This window comes from Lynx canadensis, chromosome F2 (assembly GCF_007474595.2).
Source record: "Lynx canadensis isolate LIC74 chromosome F2, mLynCan4.pri.v2, whole genome shotgun sequence".
Taxonomy (NCBI): domain Eukaryota; kingdom Metazoa; phylum Chordata; class Mammalia; order Carnivora; family Felidae; genus Lynx; species Lynx canadensis.
In genome coordinates, this window is record NC_044320.2 from 643643 (window position 1) to 662151 (window position 18509).

At 55.7% G+C, this 18509-nt stretch overlaps 1 protein-coding gene across 6 annotated transcripts in view; it reads right to left on the reverse strand.

Annotated features, from left to right (window-relative positions):
* The window catches only part of MROH1 (maestro heat like repeat family member 1), a 63571-nt gene extending 47572 nt beyond the window's left edge, over positions 1-15999 (reverse strand). For 2 of the 6 annotated variants that reach the window (XM_030303554.1, XM_030303553.1), the window contains exons 1-3: positions 15765-15944; positions 5066-5132; positions 3929-4074 (exon numbers count right to left, since the gene is read on the reverse strand). In XM_030303554.1, coding sequence (XP_030159414.1) covers positions 3929-4074; positions 5066-5087 — 168 coding nt within the window. In that variant the 5' untranslated portion in view covers positions 5088-5132; positions 15765-15944. Of the gene's footprint in view, positions 1-3928; positions 4075-5065; positions 5133-6555; positions 7110-15764; positions 15950-15972 lie in introns of those variants that run through there. The other 4 variants (XM_032591977.1, XM_032591975.1, XM_032591976.1 and 1 more) reach the window with 4 other exon arrangements.
* Positions 16000-18509: the final 2510 nt, after the last annotated feature.

The following is an 18509-nucleotide window of genomic DNA, read 5'->3' on the forward strand; positions in this document are numbered from 1 at the left end:
ACTTGGGCTGGTGGAGGGCGCTCTGTAAAAGCAGGGGTTCCCTCCCACGGAGGCCACCAGCAGCCTCCTGCACTGTGGGGCCCACCCATGGGCACGATTTTTGTTCCTGAAAAGAGCCAACGCAGATGGTAAACACCTCTAGATGGACGAACAGATCCCACGAAACCTGCCTCAGATTCCCGGGGGAAAGCTCCAGTGTTAGCTTTTGTTCTCCGGGTGATAAACTGCATCAAAATTCATTTGACCACATACACAAAGGTTTTTCCCGGGCTCTCGACTCTATTGCATTCGTCTCTACGCCCGTCTCTCTGCCCCGTCTCTCTGCCCGTCTCTCTGCCCCGTCTCTCTGCCCGTCTCTCTGCCCGTCTCTCTGCCCCGTCTCTACGCCCATCTCTCTGCCCCGTCTCTCTGCCCGTCTCTCTGCCCGTCTCTCTGCCCGTCTCTCTGCCCGTCTCTCTGCCCCGTCTCTACGCCCGTCTCTCTGCCCCGTCTCTCTGCCCCGTCTCTCTGCCCCGTCTCTCTGCCCCGTCTCTACGCCCGTCTCTCTGCCCCGTCTCTCTGCCCCGTCTCTACGCCCGTCTCTCTGCCCCGTCTCTACGCCCGTCTCTCTGCCCGTCTCTCTGCCCCGTCTCTCTGCCCCGTCTCTACGCCCGTCTCTCTGCCCCGTCTCTACGCCCGTCTCTCTGCCCCGTCTCTCTGCCCGTCTCTCTGCCCGTCTCTCTGCCCGTCTCTCTGCCCCGTCTCTACGCCCGTCTCTCTGCCCCGTCTCTCTGCCCCGTCTCTCTGCCCGTCTCTCTGCCCCGTCTCTCTGCCCTGTCTCTCTGCCCCGTCTCTACGCCCGTCTCTCTGCCCGTCTCTCTGCCCGTCTCTCTGCCCGTCTCTCTGCCCCGTCTCTACGCCCGTCTCTCTGCCCCGTCTCTACGCCCGTCTCTCTGCCCGTCTCTCTGCCCCGTCTCTCTGCCTGTCTCTCTGCCCCGTCTCTCTGCCCCGTCTCTACGCCCGTCTCTCTGCCCCGTCTCTCTGCCCCGTCTCTCTGCCCGTCTCTCTGCCCCGTCTCTCTGCCCGTCTCTCTGCCCCATCTCTCTGCCCCGTCTCTACGCCCATCTCTCTGCCCCGTCTCTCTGCCCCGTCTCTACGCTCGTCTCTCTGCCCCGTCTCTCTGCCCGTCTCTACGCCCGTCTCTCTGCCCGTCTCTCTGCCCCGTCTCTACGCCCGTCTCTCTGCCCCGTCTCTCTGCCCATCTCTCGGCCGGTCTCCACCGTGGTGTTCGGCTCCAGCGGCCCTGTAGTAGGCCTTGAAGTGAACGAGTGTGAGTCCCCAGCTCTGTTCTTTTTCAAGACTGTTTTGGCTGTTCAGGATCCCTTGAGGTTTCGTCTGACTGTTAGGATGGCTTTTTCTATTTCTGCAAAAACCATCCCTGGGATTTTGATAGGGATCGCAACAGTCGCCTATTTTTAAAGAAAAAGGTTTTCTGTTTCCATTTTACGTTGCCCTTAAAGTTCAACGGGCAGAACACTAGCCCCATCGGAACAAGATGTAGTGCTCCGCGGCACGCGGTGATAAAGCCACGGGCCTGTCACCCGAGCAGGGCGGGAACCGCGCTGGGGTGGCCCAGGGACCGGCCGGCCCAGAGCGGGCGTGGGAGATTTCCGGCTCCACACTCTCGCGTGCTGCCAGCGAGCCCGTCGTCCCGCCTTCCCCCCAGCGCTGACCGGTTCTGCTCAAGAGCTGCTCGAGAACCTGCGCCGGGTCATCTGCAGGAAGGACCTTCGCCACGGGACGCAAAGGTCGGACAGTCACCACGTGGTCCCGATGCATGAGGTGACTACCAGAGACCCGTCTGAGGTCCTGACCTGGGTCAGTGGAGGAGTCGACTCGCTGCTGAGCACGCTGGGATTTTAACCCCTAGCAGAATAACTCAGCGCCAAGTAAACTCTCACACACGTCTCTCTCTCGGAATAAATAAACAAACATGTAAAAAACAAACGAAAGACCTCCCTTGTGTTAGGATGAGATTCTACAGAAAACCAGACACGAATGCATGAAGTTGAAACCAGCCAAAAAAAAGAGAACAAACAGAAGAAAACCTTTAGTTACCAGTTCAAAGTTTGATTTTGCTATTGCTACAAACCGTCTCCCCAAAATGCCTGTGCTGAAACCTAACCCCAAGGTGACAGTATTGGGAGGAGGGTCTTCAGGAAGCGAGCAGGTCAGGAGGGTGCAGCCTCAGGGGTGGGATTAGTGCCTTCTAAAGAGGCTCCAGAGAGCTCCCTCCTCCCTTCTGCCGTGTGAGGACAGGGTGAGGAGAGGGCCGCCTATAGAGTGAGAAGTGGGTCCCCACCGCACACAGAACCTGCCGGCACCGTGACCTCGGACTCCCGGCCTCCAGAACTGTGAGAGACCCGAGCCTGCTCGTGCTGGAGGGACCCTGACCGACCCAGACGACTACTTCCGCCTCTGTTCCGCCAGCCACTTCGCGCCCATGGGCCTGAGAGCCACCGTGCAGGGACGGTCTGTCCCCGTGTGCGCCCCGCCCACGCCTCTTCCAGGGAGTCAGTGGGAGGTGAAACCCCATAACGCACGCACGGTGTGAGGATGCCAGGCAGGCGGCAGGAACTGGGGGCGGGGGGGGGGGGGGGGGGGGCGTAGGGACAGAGAGAGGTGCCTGGCGAGGAGCTCAGTCGAGAGGACAGAACTTCCCACTTCATATACTTTTACTGCAAACACGCAAACGTGAAAGGGACAGCTTTCTTCTTAAAGTGGTGAAAGAAAACCCAAAAGGCTGGAAGAAGCGCAAAACCCTAGATGAGCCAGAAAACGGCCAGCACGAAGCCCACGACGTCTTGCTGCGTACGGGTCGCTAACAATCACAGAGGCTCTCAGCCACACACGGGAGGGCCAGCGCCCGGCACGTGAGCAGCGCGAAGCTCCACGAAGCCACGGAAGAGCCGCGGTGGACAGGCACAGCGCCCGAGCACGAGCGTGCACTCTCCCCCCTCGCTCTATGCAGTCCCCACGGGCGGCCCTAGTGTGCCTACGCGCACACAAAAGGCCAGAAAGGCTAAGAGAGCCAAAGCTGGGATGGGGGGGGGGGGGTGGCCCTAAGCTGCCGTATGATCAGCTCAGTGGCCGCCCGCTGGGACTGACCTACTGCCTAGGAGATGGCGGTCCCACATGAGAGAGAAGTAGCTCCCGCCGTACAGAGATCCCCTTTGCCACCTCAAAGTATTAGATCGAACACAAGGAAAACTGGTCTTTTAAGGCTGTGAAAGTGCCTCTCCCTCCGAGGAAGGGCCCAAAGCACACCGAAAACAACTAGAGCCGCACACAACCACTTCAGACCCGGGGCCGGCGGCGACTCCGGAACAGAGAGCTGGCTCCCAGCCTCCTCTGCGGCACCGACGGGCACGCCCGCGTCCCTGCAGGGCTGCCCTGGGCACGGCCAGCACGGGGGCCCGCGGTCCGAGGGAGGGCGGCGAGGGAGAGGGCCCGGGCTCCGCGGGCGGCCCCGCTTCGAACGCCTTCCACCCTCCCTCACGCGCTCGCCCACCCGTTCCTCTGGCGGTCCCTGACGGCGAGTGGCCTGCCCTCTCTCCCTTGGGGGACAGCACAGACCCCGGCGAGGAGAGCTGCCCGTCCTCGAGCCAGCGAGCGAGCAGCTGGATGCTGTGCGGCTGACCGCCCGACGTGCCCGCCCGGTGCCCCCGCGACGGGACGGACCCACAGGCCACAAGTTGAGGCGGCTCGCGTGTCCCGGAAGCGCCCCGTGTCGGGGGAACTTGGACCGGAAGGGGCGGCTTTCTACTCACAGCAACCGGGACCCCGGCTTGGCAGCCACCCCTCCCCTACAGACCCCGCCCCGAGGGCCCCGGAGCGCCTAGGGGGGCGGCTCACCCCCCGACACCCGCCAGCCACGGGCCGGGAATACCTTCTCGTGCTGCCACAGGTACTCCTCACAGGCTCGGAGCACCTCCGCCGGCTGCGCCTCTCCGAGGGCGCACAGGGCGCCACAGACCTGCTCCTGCACCAGAGGGTCCTTGTCGGTGATGGCCTCCAGCAGGACGGTGGACAGCTCTACAGAGACAAAGCCCGGCGTGCGTGCTCAGGCCCGGCCGACCCCGCCAGCCACCGCCTCGGCCTGTGAGTTGGAGGACGCCTACCCTTCCCCGACCCCTGTACTTTCCCGTTGCCCCAGCAACCTCCCCCAGGCCCCACCGCCTGGCCACCTCGCACACGTCGGCCGCACACACCCGAGGCACTCTTGCACACACGCTGCCTCCCTCCGGCCTGCTCGCCGGGGTCTCTGTCCGGGACCCACTGGCCGGCTGCTCCGAGGCCACCCTGGCTAACCCCTGACCTTCCGTCCCAGGCTGTTTGCTTCGTGCCCCCCCCCCCCCAACTGACCGTGGCTGCTGTAAAAGGCAGGTGTTATAGACTCAGGGCTAGGTGGCCATCTGCCCCACACCGGGCAGCACCCGAGGTCTGCCACCTGCCCCCAGAGACAACTCTCCACCGTCCCATCCCTGCTGGTCAATGCTCCACACTCAGAGCCAGACCTCTCCGGCTCGGTGCCCCCGGACAGGACCCTGCCATCCTCAGTGTCCCCAGAGCCCAGGGCCCGGGGCCTGCGAACGGCGCTTATGGATCCTCACTCCTGGGGGAGGCACTCTGTGGGGCGAGGACGTCTCTCCCCTCGCCTCAGCAAACCGCTGGCCCTGGGGGCAGGGACAGGGTGGACAGCCAGGGTGGCTGCTGGACCCAGGTCCTGTGTAGAAAGGGGCAGAGGCACAGGGCCCCCCTACTCAGAGCACAAAGCACCCCTTCACCCATCACTCCCCACACCACACGGAGCCTGCAGCCCAATCGGCCCCCTCTGATTCAGCAGCTACGCAGACAACGACCTCGTTTTCTTTTCTTTACCGAGAGCTCGGAGAGAGCCTGTTCACGCCATGCGACAGTGCCTCCCTCAAAGCCCGTTCACTCAACGCCACGCTCGGCCGGGTCCCAGACTCCAAGCTGGCAGGCGCTCCACTGCCCCATGTCCCTGCCCAGCCCACTCACTCACTCTTCACGTAGGGCTCTGCCATCTCGGCCGCCTCACCAGCGTCGGCTCGGGCAGCTTCTTCTCAAACCTGGAGTAACCGAAAACACATTTAAACCGTAAGAGTCCTCGGTTTACAGGCCGTCACCGTGTTTGTATAAACCACGATTTCAGGGGCGCCTGGGGGCTCGGGTAAGCGGCCGACTCTTGATGTCAGCTCAGGTTACGATCTCACGATTTATGGGATGGAGCCCCCCATCAGGCTCTGTGCTGACAGCGCAGAGCCTGCTTGGGATTCCCTCTCTCTCTGACCCTCCCCTGCTCACACACTCTCTCCCCCTCTGTCTCAAAAATAAGTAAATAAGTAAGCTTAAAAAAACAGGCGTGAAACAGGACATCAGTGCCTTCTCGCGAGGGAGCCATCTGGCACACGGCAGATGGCGGTCACGGAGGGCGGAAGGCGCCCTCCCCCCACGGTTCCCAGCTCCCCTCTGCCGCACCCGGCAGCCCGGCCAGGGTGATGTGAGCCCGCACGGTGAGAGGGGCAGAGGTGCCCCCCGACTCCACCTACAGCAGCTTCCGTCACTCTGTAAACGAGAGAGGGCGCGCACCAGGCTGACGTCACCCGTCACCCGCAGTCTGTGCACAGCAGGGAAACCTGTCCCCGAGAGCCAAGGACAAGGCGGATCACCACAGGCTTGACACCCCGTGCCTGAGAATTCTAGCACAACGAGAGACGCTGGGAGGGCAGCATGGGGTCTGGCGGGTTCACTGGCAGAGGAAACCAACCATCCAAACCGCCCCTGGCATTTGAGAGATGTGGCTTTCAGGCACTACACGCGTCGAGGCAGCCCTTGCAGCAGATGGGCCCCAAGAGTAAAACCCACCAGGAGGCAAATGCCCCTGCCTCTTCAGCGCAGGGCCACGCTCGGACCTACGTGACACTCTCCAAGGTCCTATAAGGTCAGAGGGACCTCAGGCCCTCGGCGCTGTAGCTGACGGCTTTCTAACACTGATGTCTTCCGTGAGCTGGCAATCCCACCGCCCCTCGATGGGTCACCTCCATCTTGGACCCTCCCCTGATCACCTCTCATCCATAAAAGGACAGAGACGAGAGAGGAGGTGCCATGACCTGGCCCTAACCAAGCAAGAGGACACTCATCTGGCTACGAACACAGGAAGGAAGGAAGTGAGAAATCCCGGGGCGAGTGGTGGCAGAATTATAAGTGAGTGACAACACCACACATGCCCAGGAAGGCAGACCGGCCCAAGCACACACACGTGTCCCACCAAAACCTCAATGAGATGACCAGAGAAGATGCAAGTACTTTTTTTCAATTTTTAAAAAGATTTTACTTTCAAGTCATCTCTACATCCAACATGGGGCTCAAGCTCACAGCCCCAAGATCAAGAGCCCCGTGCTCCACGACTGAGCCAGCCAGGTACCCCGAAGATGCAAGTTTTAAAAGAATAAACCCACAAGAACACTAGAAAACAAGATAAAATTAGCAAACCAGAAATCTCCAGGAATCCCAGGCAGAGAGAAAGCAGAAGGAGAAGACACTGGTTCAAAGACGCTGGCGTCAGCAAGGCGTTTCCCCTTTCTTCCTGGAAAGCATCTAAAAGTAACAAGGAAAACAAGAAATAGAAACACACATTTCACTTGTGGCAGAGCAAGAAGGCGGCCAAAAAACCCAAACGCACAAAGGATGAAGGGCTGAAAGGTCGCAGCCATCAGGCAGGGTATGAAGTATGCTGGCAGCAGGTTCCAGAAAGAATCCGAAGATCTTCTCAAAGGCAGTGGCGACACATGCTCAGACAGAACCCAAATCCCGATGCCTAGACCTGGTCTGCATCTACGAGACAAGCGGCTGTCCCCAGAGGGGACACGGCTGCCTGTCTCCACTACCCAGGAAGAAACAGGGTTAAACCAACTCAAATTCCAAGTTCGAAACGCTCTTCCTACAAGTGCAAAAGGCCACGTGCACCCAACTCAAACAGGAGCAAAGAGTAAGGAATAGGTGTAAGAGGCTTCAGCTCCCAGCCCAGACGGGAGTAACGGACCAACTGCCCTCCTGACCCAAACCACTAGAAAGCTGGACGAAACACACGGACCTGCAGTTCTCAGGGTGACAGACGTCAGGAAATGAAGGACGGGAGCCCTGTAGCCACTCCAGCTCACGGCCCGGAGGGTGCATCCAGGCTGAGGAGGAATCACCGGGACCCGGCAATACCCCCGGCTTGAGACAACTGGGAGCATCTTGGGAGACCTAGGTCCTGCCAGTCTATAGACGCTAGCACCACGGAGAACTCCAGAATCTGCAGAGGGTCCTGGCGGACTTACTGGTCCGTGCTGGGCAGCAGAGTAATGTCCCCAAAGATGCCTACGTCCTCACCCCCAGAACCTGTGAATATGTTACATGTCAAAAGGGACTCAGCAGATGGGATTAAGGGTACAGACCCTGAGGTGGGGGGACTCCCCTGGCTTATGCGGGTGAGACTAGCGAAAGGGTGTATGTAAATCCCTAAACTGCAGAGAACCCCTCCCAGCGGGGCAAAGAGAGGAGATGGAAGGAGGAGGAGGAGAAATTTGAAGCGTGAGAAGGATTCAACCCCCCCCCCCCCGGCTGGCTTTAAAGACAGAGGAAGGAGGCTCTGGACCACATAATTTGGGTGGCCTCTAAAAGCCGGACGTGTCCCTTAGTTTACAGCCAGCAAGGAAACAGGGACTTCGGTCCTACAGCCACAACGAACCAAACTGTGCCAACAACGTGAAAGAGCAGGAGAGATTCTCCCCAGAGACCCCAGCAAGGAGCACGGCCCTACTGCCTCCAGCCTAAAGTTCTCAGGGACTCTAGGATAATACATATACGTCATTTAAGGCACTAAGTCCGTGGTAACTTATCATAGCAGCAACAGATAACTGATTCAAGCACCATATCTGAGAAAAAACTACCAAAGCCAGGGAAAGAACTACCCAAAAAACCCAGCAGAAACAATCGCCAGAACTCCCAACAGACCAGGAACGGGGCTGTTCCCAGCAGCCCAAGGGGAAAACGTCAAAATTCAGAGTATTGGGAAGAGCACTCAAAAGGGTTTTGCCTTGGTAAAAAAATAAAATCAGCCATAGGCTAAACGCGGTCTGCTCTCACCTAACAAAGCTAAAAGTAAGACCTGAAGGGGCGCCTGGGTGGCTCAGTCAGTTAAGGGTTTGACTTCAGCTCAGGTCGGGATCTCATGGTTCGTGAGTTCAAGCCCCACATCGGGTTCTCTGCTGTCAGCTCGCAGCCCACTTCAGATCCTCTGTCTCCCTCTCTCTCTGCGCTCCCCCCCCCCACTCACACTTTCTCTTTCTCTCTATATATATCTCTCTCAAAAATAAATAAACATTTAAAAACAAATAAAGTGGGGCACCTGGATGGCTCAGTCGGTTAAGCGGCCGACTTTGGCTCAGGTCATGATCTCATGGTTCGTGGGTTCGAGCCCCGTGTTGGGCCCTGTGCGGACAGCTCAGAGCCTGGAGCCTGCTTCGGATTCTGGGTCTCCCTCTCTGCTCCTCCCCCACTCACGCTCTGTCCGTCTCTCTCTCAAAAATAAATAAAGCTTAAAACAAATTTTTTTAAATAAATAAAAACAAAAAAAGACCTGAAAAGATCAAATTGTTCCCAAGTAACTTAGCTACATCCCAGCAAAGTTCAAGAATAATAGCAACACAAAAATACCTATCACCAGCAAGGTAAAATAACGATGTCTGACATCCAGCAAAAAATTACTCGGCATGCAAAGCAAAAAATAAAAAACAAACAAAAAAAAAAAACCCAAAAAACATAAAAGGAAACAAAACAAAAACAACCCACAATGAGAATGAATCAGTCAATATAAACTGATCCAGAAACGATGCAGAAGAATTCATAGACAAGGACAGCTAGACAGTTATAACTGTATTTCACAAGAAACCACAGGAAAGACCACACATGTTAGCATAAAGAGGTTAAAAGGCTGGGTAAAGAAAAACGAGGCCGACACCAGTCGCAAGAAAGCTGGAGTAACTATATGAATAGACAGAGTAGGTTTCAGAGGCATAACAATCCTAAACGTTTATGTGCCTAATAGCAGAACTTCAAAAATCACAAAGCCAGAACGAATAGAAGTGCAAAATGAAATAGAAAAATAAAAATTATAGTAGAGATTTCTCTATAACTGACAAAACAATTGTACAGATAATCAGTAAGGGTACAGAAGACCTGAACAATACTGTCAACCGACTTGACCTAAGTAGTATTTATAGAACCATCCATTCATCACAAGTAGTATATTCCTCCCAAAAGCACATGGAATGCTAACCAAGACTGACTACATTCTGGGCATTAAAACAAATCTCGGCAAATTTAAAAAGTCAAAAATCTTCCCGTAGAGGGGCACCTGGGTGGCTCAGTCAGTTAAGCGTCCAATTTCGGCTCAGGTCGTGATCTCGCGGTTCATGAGTTTGAGTCCCGCATCAGGCTCTGCACTGGTGGTGCGGAGCCTGCTTGAGATTCTCTCTCTCCCTCTCTCTGTCCCTTCCCCGTTTGCTCCCTCTGTCTCAAAATAAATAAACTTAAAAAAATAAAAAAATAAATCCTCCCAAAGAGAAAGTTCTAGATGAAAGGCCTAAATGACTTCCCTGGGGAATTCTACCAAACATTTAAGGAAGAAATAATACCAACTCTACACAAATTCTTCCAAGAAAATTGAAAACAAGGGAATACTTCCCAACTGATTCTATGAGGCCAGCATTACTCTGATAACAAAAGCAGGCAAAGTTATTACAAATAATGAAAATCATAGGCCAATATCCCTCACAGGCACAAATGTAAAAATTCCTAACAATATTTTATCAAATCATCCAATAACATATAAGAAGAATAGTACATCAGGGGCGCCTGGGGGACTCCGTTGGTTAAGCATCCAACTCTCGGTTTCAGCTCAGGGCATCATCTCGTGGTTCATCAGTTCAAGCCCCATGTCAGGCTCTGTGCTGACAGCAGAGACAAAACAGATGAACATAAGGGAAGGGAATAAAAATAATATAAAAACAGGGAAGGGGACAAAGCATAAGAGACTCATAAATATGGAGAAGAAACTGAGGGTTACTGGAGGGGTTGTGGGAGGGGGATGGGCTAAATGGGGGAGGGGCATTAAGGAATCTACTCCTGAAATCATGCTGCACTATATGCTAACTAACTTAGAGGTAAGCTAAAAAATATATATGTATATAATATTTTCACTATGAATAAATTATATGCAACATTAAAAAAAGAAAAATAGGGGCTCCTGGGTGGCTCAGTCTGTTGAGTATCTGACTCTTGATTTCGACTCAGGTCATGATCCCAGGGTCATGGGATCGGGCCCTGCATTGGGCTCCACACTGAACGTGCGGCCTGCTTAAGATTCTCTCTCTCTCCCTCAGCCCCTCTCTCCCGCTCACGCGCTAAAATAAAATTTTTAAAAAGTTAAAGAAAACTTAAATAAATGGAGAGATATACTGTGCTAAGATATCAGTTGTTCCTAAATGGATCTACAAATGCATTCCAGTCAAAATCCTAGCAGGCTTTTTGTAGAAATGGACGAACTAATTCTAAAATTCACCTGAAAGTGTGAAGACTTAGAATTGCCAGAACATTTCTGGAAAAAAAAAATTGGGGGACGTACCCTACCTGACATCAAGACTTATATGGCCAATTGATTTTTAACAAAGGTACAAAGTCTATTCAGGGGAGAGGGGATAGTCTTGTCAACAAATAGTGTTGCACAGCTGGGCATCTGCATCCAATAAAACAAACTTCAGTCTAAACTTCACACCACGTATAAAAACTCAAAATGATTTACAGACCGAAACGTAAAAGTTAAAACTGTAAAACTTGAGGGAGGAAAAAAAAAAGAAGAAAATCTCCATGACTGACACCAAAGGCAAAATCTACGCCAAAAAAAAAAAAAAAAAAGACTTGATAAACTTAAATTCATCAAAAAACTTCTCCTCTTCGAATACACTGTTAAGGGGATGAAATTAATGGCACCAAGTCACACCCCTCGGTGACAGACACAGTGTAATAAACGTCAGCACCCCCCACTGCCCTCCTTCCCCTCCTTCTGCCCTTCACTCAGGCGGTAGACGCCCTACTGCCCGCTGAGGTCCTGTACCCCGCCTGTCTCATGGACCGTCCTGCCTGGGCCACCCCCCCCCACGCCTCCTCCGTGCCCAGAGTGCTGACCTTTACAAACGCTGACCCCAGCAGGCCTCACCGCGACTTACCAGTCCTCCTGCTGCCCACAGAACCTAACGCCTTCACCATGGGCTGTCGTGACCCAGACCCAGGCCCAAGCCCCTCTCTGCTTCTTTCTCCGTCCTTTACGTTCTAGGTGTCCTGGCCACCTGCAAACCCCTGGCCACGGCCTGGACTCTCAGCACCTCTGCAAGGACGTCCTGCCTGGCCTCTACCACGGGACTCCTGCTCACCCAACCTTCCGGCAAGTGATGGGATGTTCCCACAACCCTTTGTTCACACGATGAATATAAGATCAGTTGTATGTTCGTTTCCCTGTCTTCTCCACTGCACTGCAAGGGAAAAAGTTTTGGTTTTTACCCTTAGTGTGCACAGAATTTTTTTAAATACTGCTCATTGAAGGAATAAAATCAAAATCCTTCCGTATGATTCAATATTGTAAAACTGTCAACTTTCTGAATGTGTAAATATATGATTCAGGATACTGGAGGGTACTTGATGCAATGGTTCCAAAATTCATAGAGAAGAATTAACACGGGGGCGCCTAGGTGGCTCAGTCGGTTGAAGAGCTGACTCGGTTTCAGCTCAGGTCATGATCTCACAGTTTGTGAGTTCAAGCTCCACATCGGGCTCTGTACTGTCAGTGCAGAGCCTGCTTGGGATTCTTTCTCTCCTTCTCTCTCTGCCCCTCCCCACTCACATGCTCGCTGGCTCTCTCTAATATAAATAAATAAACTTAAAAAAAGAACGAACATACACGAATAGCCAATTAAACTTTTTAAAGTATATGAAGAGGAGGATTTATATTAAAGTGTATTAAATCAACAGAACTATATAGAAAGTCCAGAAATGAACACCAATAAGGAGGTAAACGTATTCTACAAGAAAGCGTTTTACATCCTACGGACAGATTAGTCAACAATAAATAGCACTGAAATAGCTAAACACTAGGGAAAACGTTAGCCTCCCCACAGCCTTCTTTATTCCAACACGAAGTCTAGATGCACATAAGAGTTAAATGGAAAAATGAAATGTAAAAGTCCTGGCAGAAAATACAGGCAGGGGCGCCTGGCTGGCTCAGCCCACGGAGTATGTGGCTCTTGACCTTGGGGGCATGAGTTTGAGCGCCACACTGAATACAGAGATTGCTTAAATAAATACAGTTTAAAAAACAAAGAAAATATAGGTAAATATTTTATCGTCTTGAAGTAGACAAGGACGTTCTAAGCCCCACACAAAAACACAGACACCTTAATGAACACTGCTCAGTTTGACAATATAAAGTTTAAAGTTTCTGAAGGTCAAAAACATACATAAGACTTGAAAACCATATACGTACACTTATACCTAAGCACACAAGCCTCCGTGCGCACACAACTCATCCAACCACCAGAGCAGAAGGTGAACAAAAGAGAAAGAAGGACAACTCACTCACAACAGGTGTAACAAGAGGAAAACGTGTCCCACATTAACATGCAGAGGAGCTCACCTACATCAGGATGACAGCAGGAAAATGGACCAAGAGGGTACACAATTCCGGAAGAGACAGCCGGCAGAGGGGCAAGCCCTGGCCTCCCCCGCGCTGGCAGGCAGCTTAGTTCAGGACTCGGGCACGGGCTCCATTCGTGTCACAAGGGAAAGGCTTGCAGGGAGGCCTCCTGCTCCACCAGCATAGGACGTCATCGGTGCCGTAGTCACTGCACAGCGGGGACAGGCAGCAGAGCCTGTGGGACATCTGCCGAGAGCCCTAAGGGTCACACCGTGCGATCGCGTCACCCACCTTCTATCTACAGAAACCCTCACACAAGTGCACAGAGATGTTAGAAGAAACACAAATACCAATCAGAGATCTGCTCAGATTTGTATAAAAAAAACAAAAACAACCAATGAGAGAAAGTGGTGGGTAGGTACATTCGTATGAACCACAGTGCAAGGAGCGGAGCTTGACCATCAAACGGAAAAGGAGAGTGTGCCCAGCTGAGCAAGACCAGTTTTGTAGGGTCCCGTCCGCTGCCCCTGCCCCAGGCCGGGTGGCCCGTGTGCTGACACTGGACCCACAGGGACAGCAGCACAGACGCTGCTCTCTATGAAGACAAACCAACGGCGAGCAGACTGCTGATGGCAAACCAAGACGAAGGCTCTGCAGGGGAAGAGGGTGCAGAGACAAGGAAGGGTCTGGAAGGCACCCTGCATCTCACGGGCAGCGTGTGCCGAGCACTGACCGCCAGGGCGGTACCTTAGAGGCACCATCTCTTTTAACGCACACAGAGAGAGACACATCGCTAGGTAACAGCAGGGCGGGACCCAGCCGGGACCCACGCCCTGAAGCGCCCGCAGAGGTCACGAGGGCAGGGTTCACAGGGTCTTCCCTGTCTGCATCCTACACCCTGTAGCGAAGCGGAGAAGTGGCTTCCTCCTCATTCACCTCAACTAAACAGTCACTGAACCGCATTTAGTAAGCCGACCAGGTGCCGTCCAAGCCCAGAGTCCAAGCCCCTGGCTTGAAGGGCACCCAGGTGTATTATGGTTGCCACATGGCACGCGGAGGGCACAGAGATGCTGGGCCAACTGCAGCGAAGTGTCAGAAGGGGGCATGGGAGGTGAGGAGGCCATGGGCACCACTGCCCAGAGGCAGCCATGAGTCCACCTGACAGGCGTGTGGGAGACTGGGAAGTCAGGGCACCCTGTGGGGTCACAGGAATGCCCCCCACCCCGCAGCAGGCCCCGGGACTTCCCCTCTAGCACAGGAGCCAGAGGAAGAATAGACTTCCAGAGTTACCAACAAGGACGTGGGCTGATGACCTGGGAGAGGCAGTCCACGGCTCATTGCTCACAGTCACTTGATTACGCTATTTCTCAACGTTAGTCATGCCAAGCTGTGTCACTGGGTTCACACGCAACCCCCCAAAGCCAGGTAGCCCTCCAGCTCGGCAAAGAAACCACAGTCCTTGTAACTCCGGCAGCCGGTATCCCCTAAGCACCGGCCAGGAGCCACGGGGGCTTTCCTGGAGCCCCCACCCCAAAGAGATCAAATAACTTGGCTCATGGGACTCACGAGATCTGCGGCTGCAGACCAGCCTCAACCCGACTGCTCACCTGGGCCTCAGCGGACCGTAGGCCTGAAAACTAAGCGCAAACACCTGCTTCCAAGCACACGGGACTAGCGATGAATGCAGGTGCCACCTCTGATCCAACCATGTTTGCAGACAGCTAACAGCCCCGGGGGCGGGGGGTGGGATGAGAAACTGAGGTGCAGGTCTGAACAAGCCGGCAGCCTGCATATTGGTTTCAAGGTAACCAAGTGCGCTCAACTCCGGTCACTCCTCTGTGATACCACGGAGAGACGGGAGACCCCGGCCCGCTTGAACCACAACGGCCTGAGGCCTGGAAAGGAGGACGCTGTGGAGAGCAGCATGCTCAGGCCCCTGGGCTGCCAGGACTACAGGCGTGAGATGGAACCACATCACAGTCAAGCCGCTGCTGAAGTTTCGCATGACTGGCGCTTCCCACGGGGGTCTCCTGGGGCCCAGTGCCCGCTGGGCATCCCCATCTGGACCAGGCGCCACCACTCAACCCCGACAGCTCTAGCACTCAACTCACCACCTTTACCCCTGACCTCTCCATGGCCCCCAACCCACCTGCCATGTCTTCCTGTCACCAGGCGCTCAGATATCTGGGCCAGGAACCAGCACCACCCCTTCCTGTTTCTCCACCTTGGCCGGGCACTCTACGGTCCGCTCACTGAGCCTCTTCTTCTCACCCCTACCACCATCCCTTTCCAAGGTGGTCGCTGCCTCCAAGACTGTTGCCCCAAAGCCAGCCTCCACCGCAGCCCCACCTGCCCCTCCCCAACCGCCACACAGCCACGCCTCTGTGCCCCCCCACCCCTCGGTACTCAGCTCGCTTGAGCGGGTCAGCCCCGCCCCCACCTTAGCTAGGCTGGCGAAGGGGAGAGTGTGCAAGTGTGTTCAGTCCAGCCCTGCTCGCTCCGACAGAGCCCTCTCCTGGGGGCCTACCGCTGCACTGCAGGAAGGTCGGAGCCCAGCATCCGGGCCTGGGGGCCAGCCCCGGCCGCGCACCACCCAGCTCTCCCCTGGACTTGAGAGCTGGGTTTCCTGCGGCCCTTCCAGCTTTGCGACCTACACTCTGTGACCAATAATCCTCGTGACTTTGGACAAATTACTTCCCCGCTCCGGACCGCCTCCCTGAATGTCGGAGAAATCGGAAATGCAATGCCCCCTGAGCTTTGGGGCTCTCAGAGTTCAGGCTTGGCTTGCTCCATTGGACACCCCGGTGTCCTCGCGGCGGGGAGCAGGGGCGCGGACCTCACACCTCCCAGGGAGGGCACGGGCACCGGACTCGGCATCCCGAGTCTGCGTGAGGAAGGTGAGGGGCCAGGCAGCCGGGCCTCTTCCGGCTTGTGACGCGGCAAATCCGGCTCCTCCGGGGACTGGACGCACCTGAGCCCAGGGAAGGGGGCGGGCTCGGCCCCGCGACGCCCGGGACCCTCCTCGCGCTCGTCCGCTGACCTTGGAGAGGCGCCTCCCGACTTGGATTCCCGCGCGGCCCGGCCGAGGGGGTGGCCCCCAGACTCTCGGGCCCAGGCTCCCCCGAGGGGCGCCTCTGCGAGCGAGCGCCGCCGGTCCCCGGCTCCCGGTCGCCGTTTACCTGAGAAGCTGCGGCCGCGGCGGCCCGGGCGCCGCCCTCCCGCCAAGCCCCGGACCGGAGTGGGCGGGGCCGCACGCCGAGCCCGCCCCCGCCGCCCTCCGCCAACCGCGGCCCGGCGCGCGGCAGTCCGGCCCCGCCCCCACACGATCTCTGCGCTCATTGGCCGGAGTCGCGTCCCTCTCCCCCTCTCTCCACCCCGCCCACCAGGCCCCAGAGAGCAGGAGTGCGCAAACTCCGCCTCGTGCTCCGCCCCGCCCCCGGTCGCCCAGAGCCCGCAGCTGCTGACTGTTGGGCCCGAGCGCGGCCGAGCTGGCCGCTAGGGGTGCGGCCGGTCACTGCGCAGGCGCGGGGCGTGCACTTCCCTCTTCCTCCGCCCGGGACCTGGCCTCCTCCCCCGGTCTGTTCCTGTCCTCCTTGGGCACTGACACCTCAAAGATGTCTGCACGCGGCTCCACGCACCGGGGACTCGGGCTCGGCGCGTCACGGTGCTCCAAGCCAGTCCCCTCGCAAACGCACACCTGTCCAGGCGCACACGCCAGGTGGACCCAACCTGGACACACACGAGCAGTATCGTGCCCTATTATCTCTCACACAGGAATGCACCCACTGAACACGCAACAAATATCCAGAGACCCCGGGGCCGCCGACTCCTCCGCGAACAGATAGATGCACGTTTAGTCGGCCAACGAGATGAGCAGGTCTCTGCATTGGGGACCCGGGGCTCTGGAGAGAAGAGCAGATAGGTGATAAGCAAACAAGACACACCAAGCACTGTGAGGCGGCGCAGCTGGCAGGTGGAAGGAGGTGTGTTCGGACTCAGAAGGGAAGAAGCTGCGAGAGAGCTGCACCCCAGGCAGGGACACTGGCACCTGCACACCCTCAAAGGCTGAAATCATGTAGACATGTCTAACCAAAAAAAAAAAAAAAAAAAAAAAAGAGTGGCGTTCCAGAAGCTCAGAAAGTGAGAAGAACGACTTGTGAAGGAAGTGGCCAACAGCACAACATCCAGGGCCCAACAAGTGTCTTCATCTTGCAGCAGGTTGTGTCTGCAGAGAGCTGTGGGTGATGGTGTGGGGTGCAAAGTAGGGGCCCTGCTGCACACACTGGGGCAGGGTGGCTGCTGAACAGTGCAGGGAGGGACATTGTTTGTCCAAAGAGAGAAGGCATTCAGCTTGCTCTGTTGCAGGTATGGAACCCAAAAGACAGGGACAGAATCCAGAAGGCTGATGGTGAGGGGAGGCGCTCTGCAGGGGAGGGCTGGCTCCTCAGGAAGAGCACTAACCACTCCAGCCCGTCACTGGGTGAAAGGGGGAGGGGCTGACCACAGCATCTAGAAGTTGCTAGGGCAGTGCAGGAGGCAGGCCTTTTGGAAGCTCACATCTGGAGGACTCGCTTTCCTTACCAAGCCCTGCCTCAGCACCCCATGGCCAGTGCCCAGCATGGCCCTCTGGCTCTGCCCCCCTCCCCAGCCTCAGCCAGACTTCACGCCCCAAGGGCACAGGCTGTCCCAGCACACATCACAGCTGTCATTTGACTTTATTACGTTACATGTATATATTAAAAAAAAATTTTTAATGCTTATTTTTGAGAGAGAGACAGAGCACTAGTGGGGGAGGGACAGAGAGAGGAGAGGGAGACACAGAATCCAAAGCAGGGTCCAGGCTCTGAGCTGGGTCAGAGCAGGGTCCAGGCTCTGAGCTGTCAGCACATAGACCGACACAGGCCTCGAACTCAGTAACTGTGAGATCATGACCTGAGCTGAAGTCGGACGCTTAACCGACTGAGCCACCCAGGCGCCCCACGTTACATATATTTTTAATGTTTATTTTTGAGAGAGACAGAGTGCGAGCAGGGAATGGGCAGAGAGAGAGGGAGACGCAGAATCCGAAGCAGGATCCGGGCTCCGAGCTGTCAGCACAGAGCCTGAAGCAGGGCTCGAACCTACCAGCCGTGGATCATGACCCGAGCTGAAGTCAGATGCTTAACGGAAGGAGCCACCCAGGCACCCCAGCTTTCCTACATTAATGCCAATCTCTATGAGAGAAACGCCCATGTCTGTGACTTGCTCCCAAGTGCTGAGCACCAAGCCAGGCACATGATGGGTGCTCAATGAATTTCATAGAATTGATGAATGACTGAGGGTACAGAGAGGGGAGGGCAGGAAAGACTTTGCAAAGGGAGGGTGGACAGAGCGGGGTCCTGCCTGTCTCCTCACAATTCTCACTGGCTTCCAGTTGTGTTCTGGCACTGATGGGAGTTGGGAAGCTAAGAGGGGCATGGTTCCCCGGCTGCACAGCAGCAACTCAGAGGCACAGACACCCCCGGCCAGAGCCACACGGTTTTCCCTTTTGCTAACACCTAACGCCTGAATAACAGCCCCTCTGCTTGAAACCAGGAGCCATTTCTCTTTCCTACCCCCTCAGTCAGCAAGGAACCTGTTAGTCTGCCCATTTTCCATGTCGCAGGCAACTTGCCAAACAAGGGCGGTGGGTGGGCAAGGGAATATTAAGCAGAAGCCTACTCTAAGGCGGCTCTGG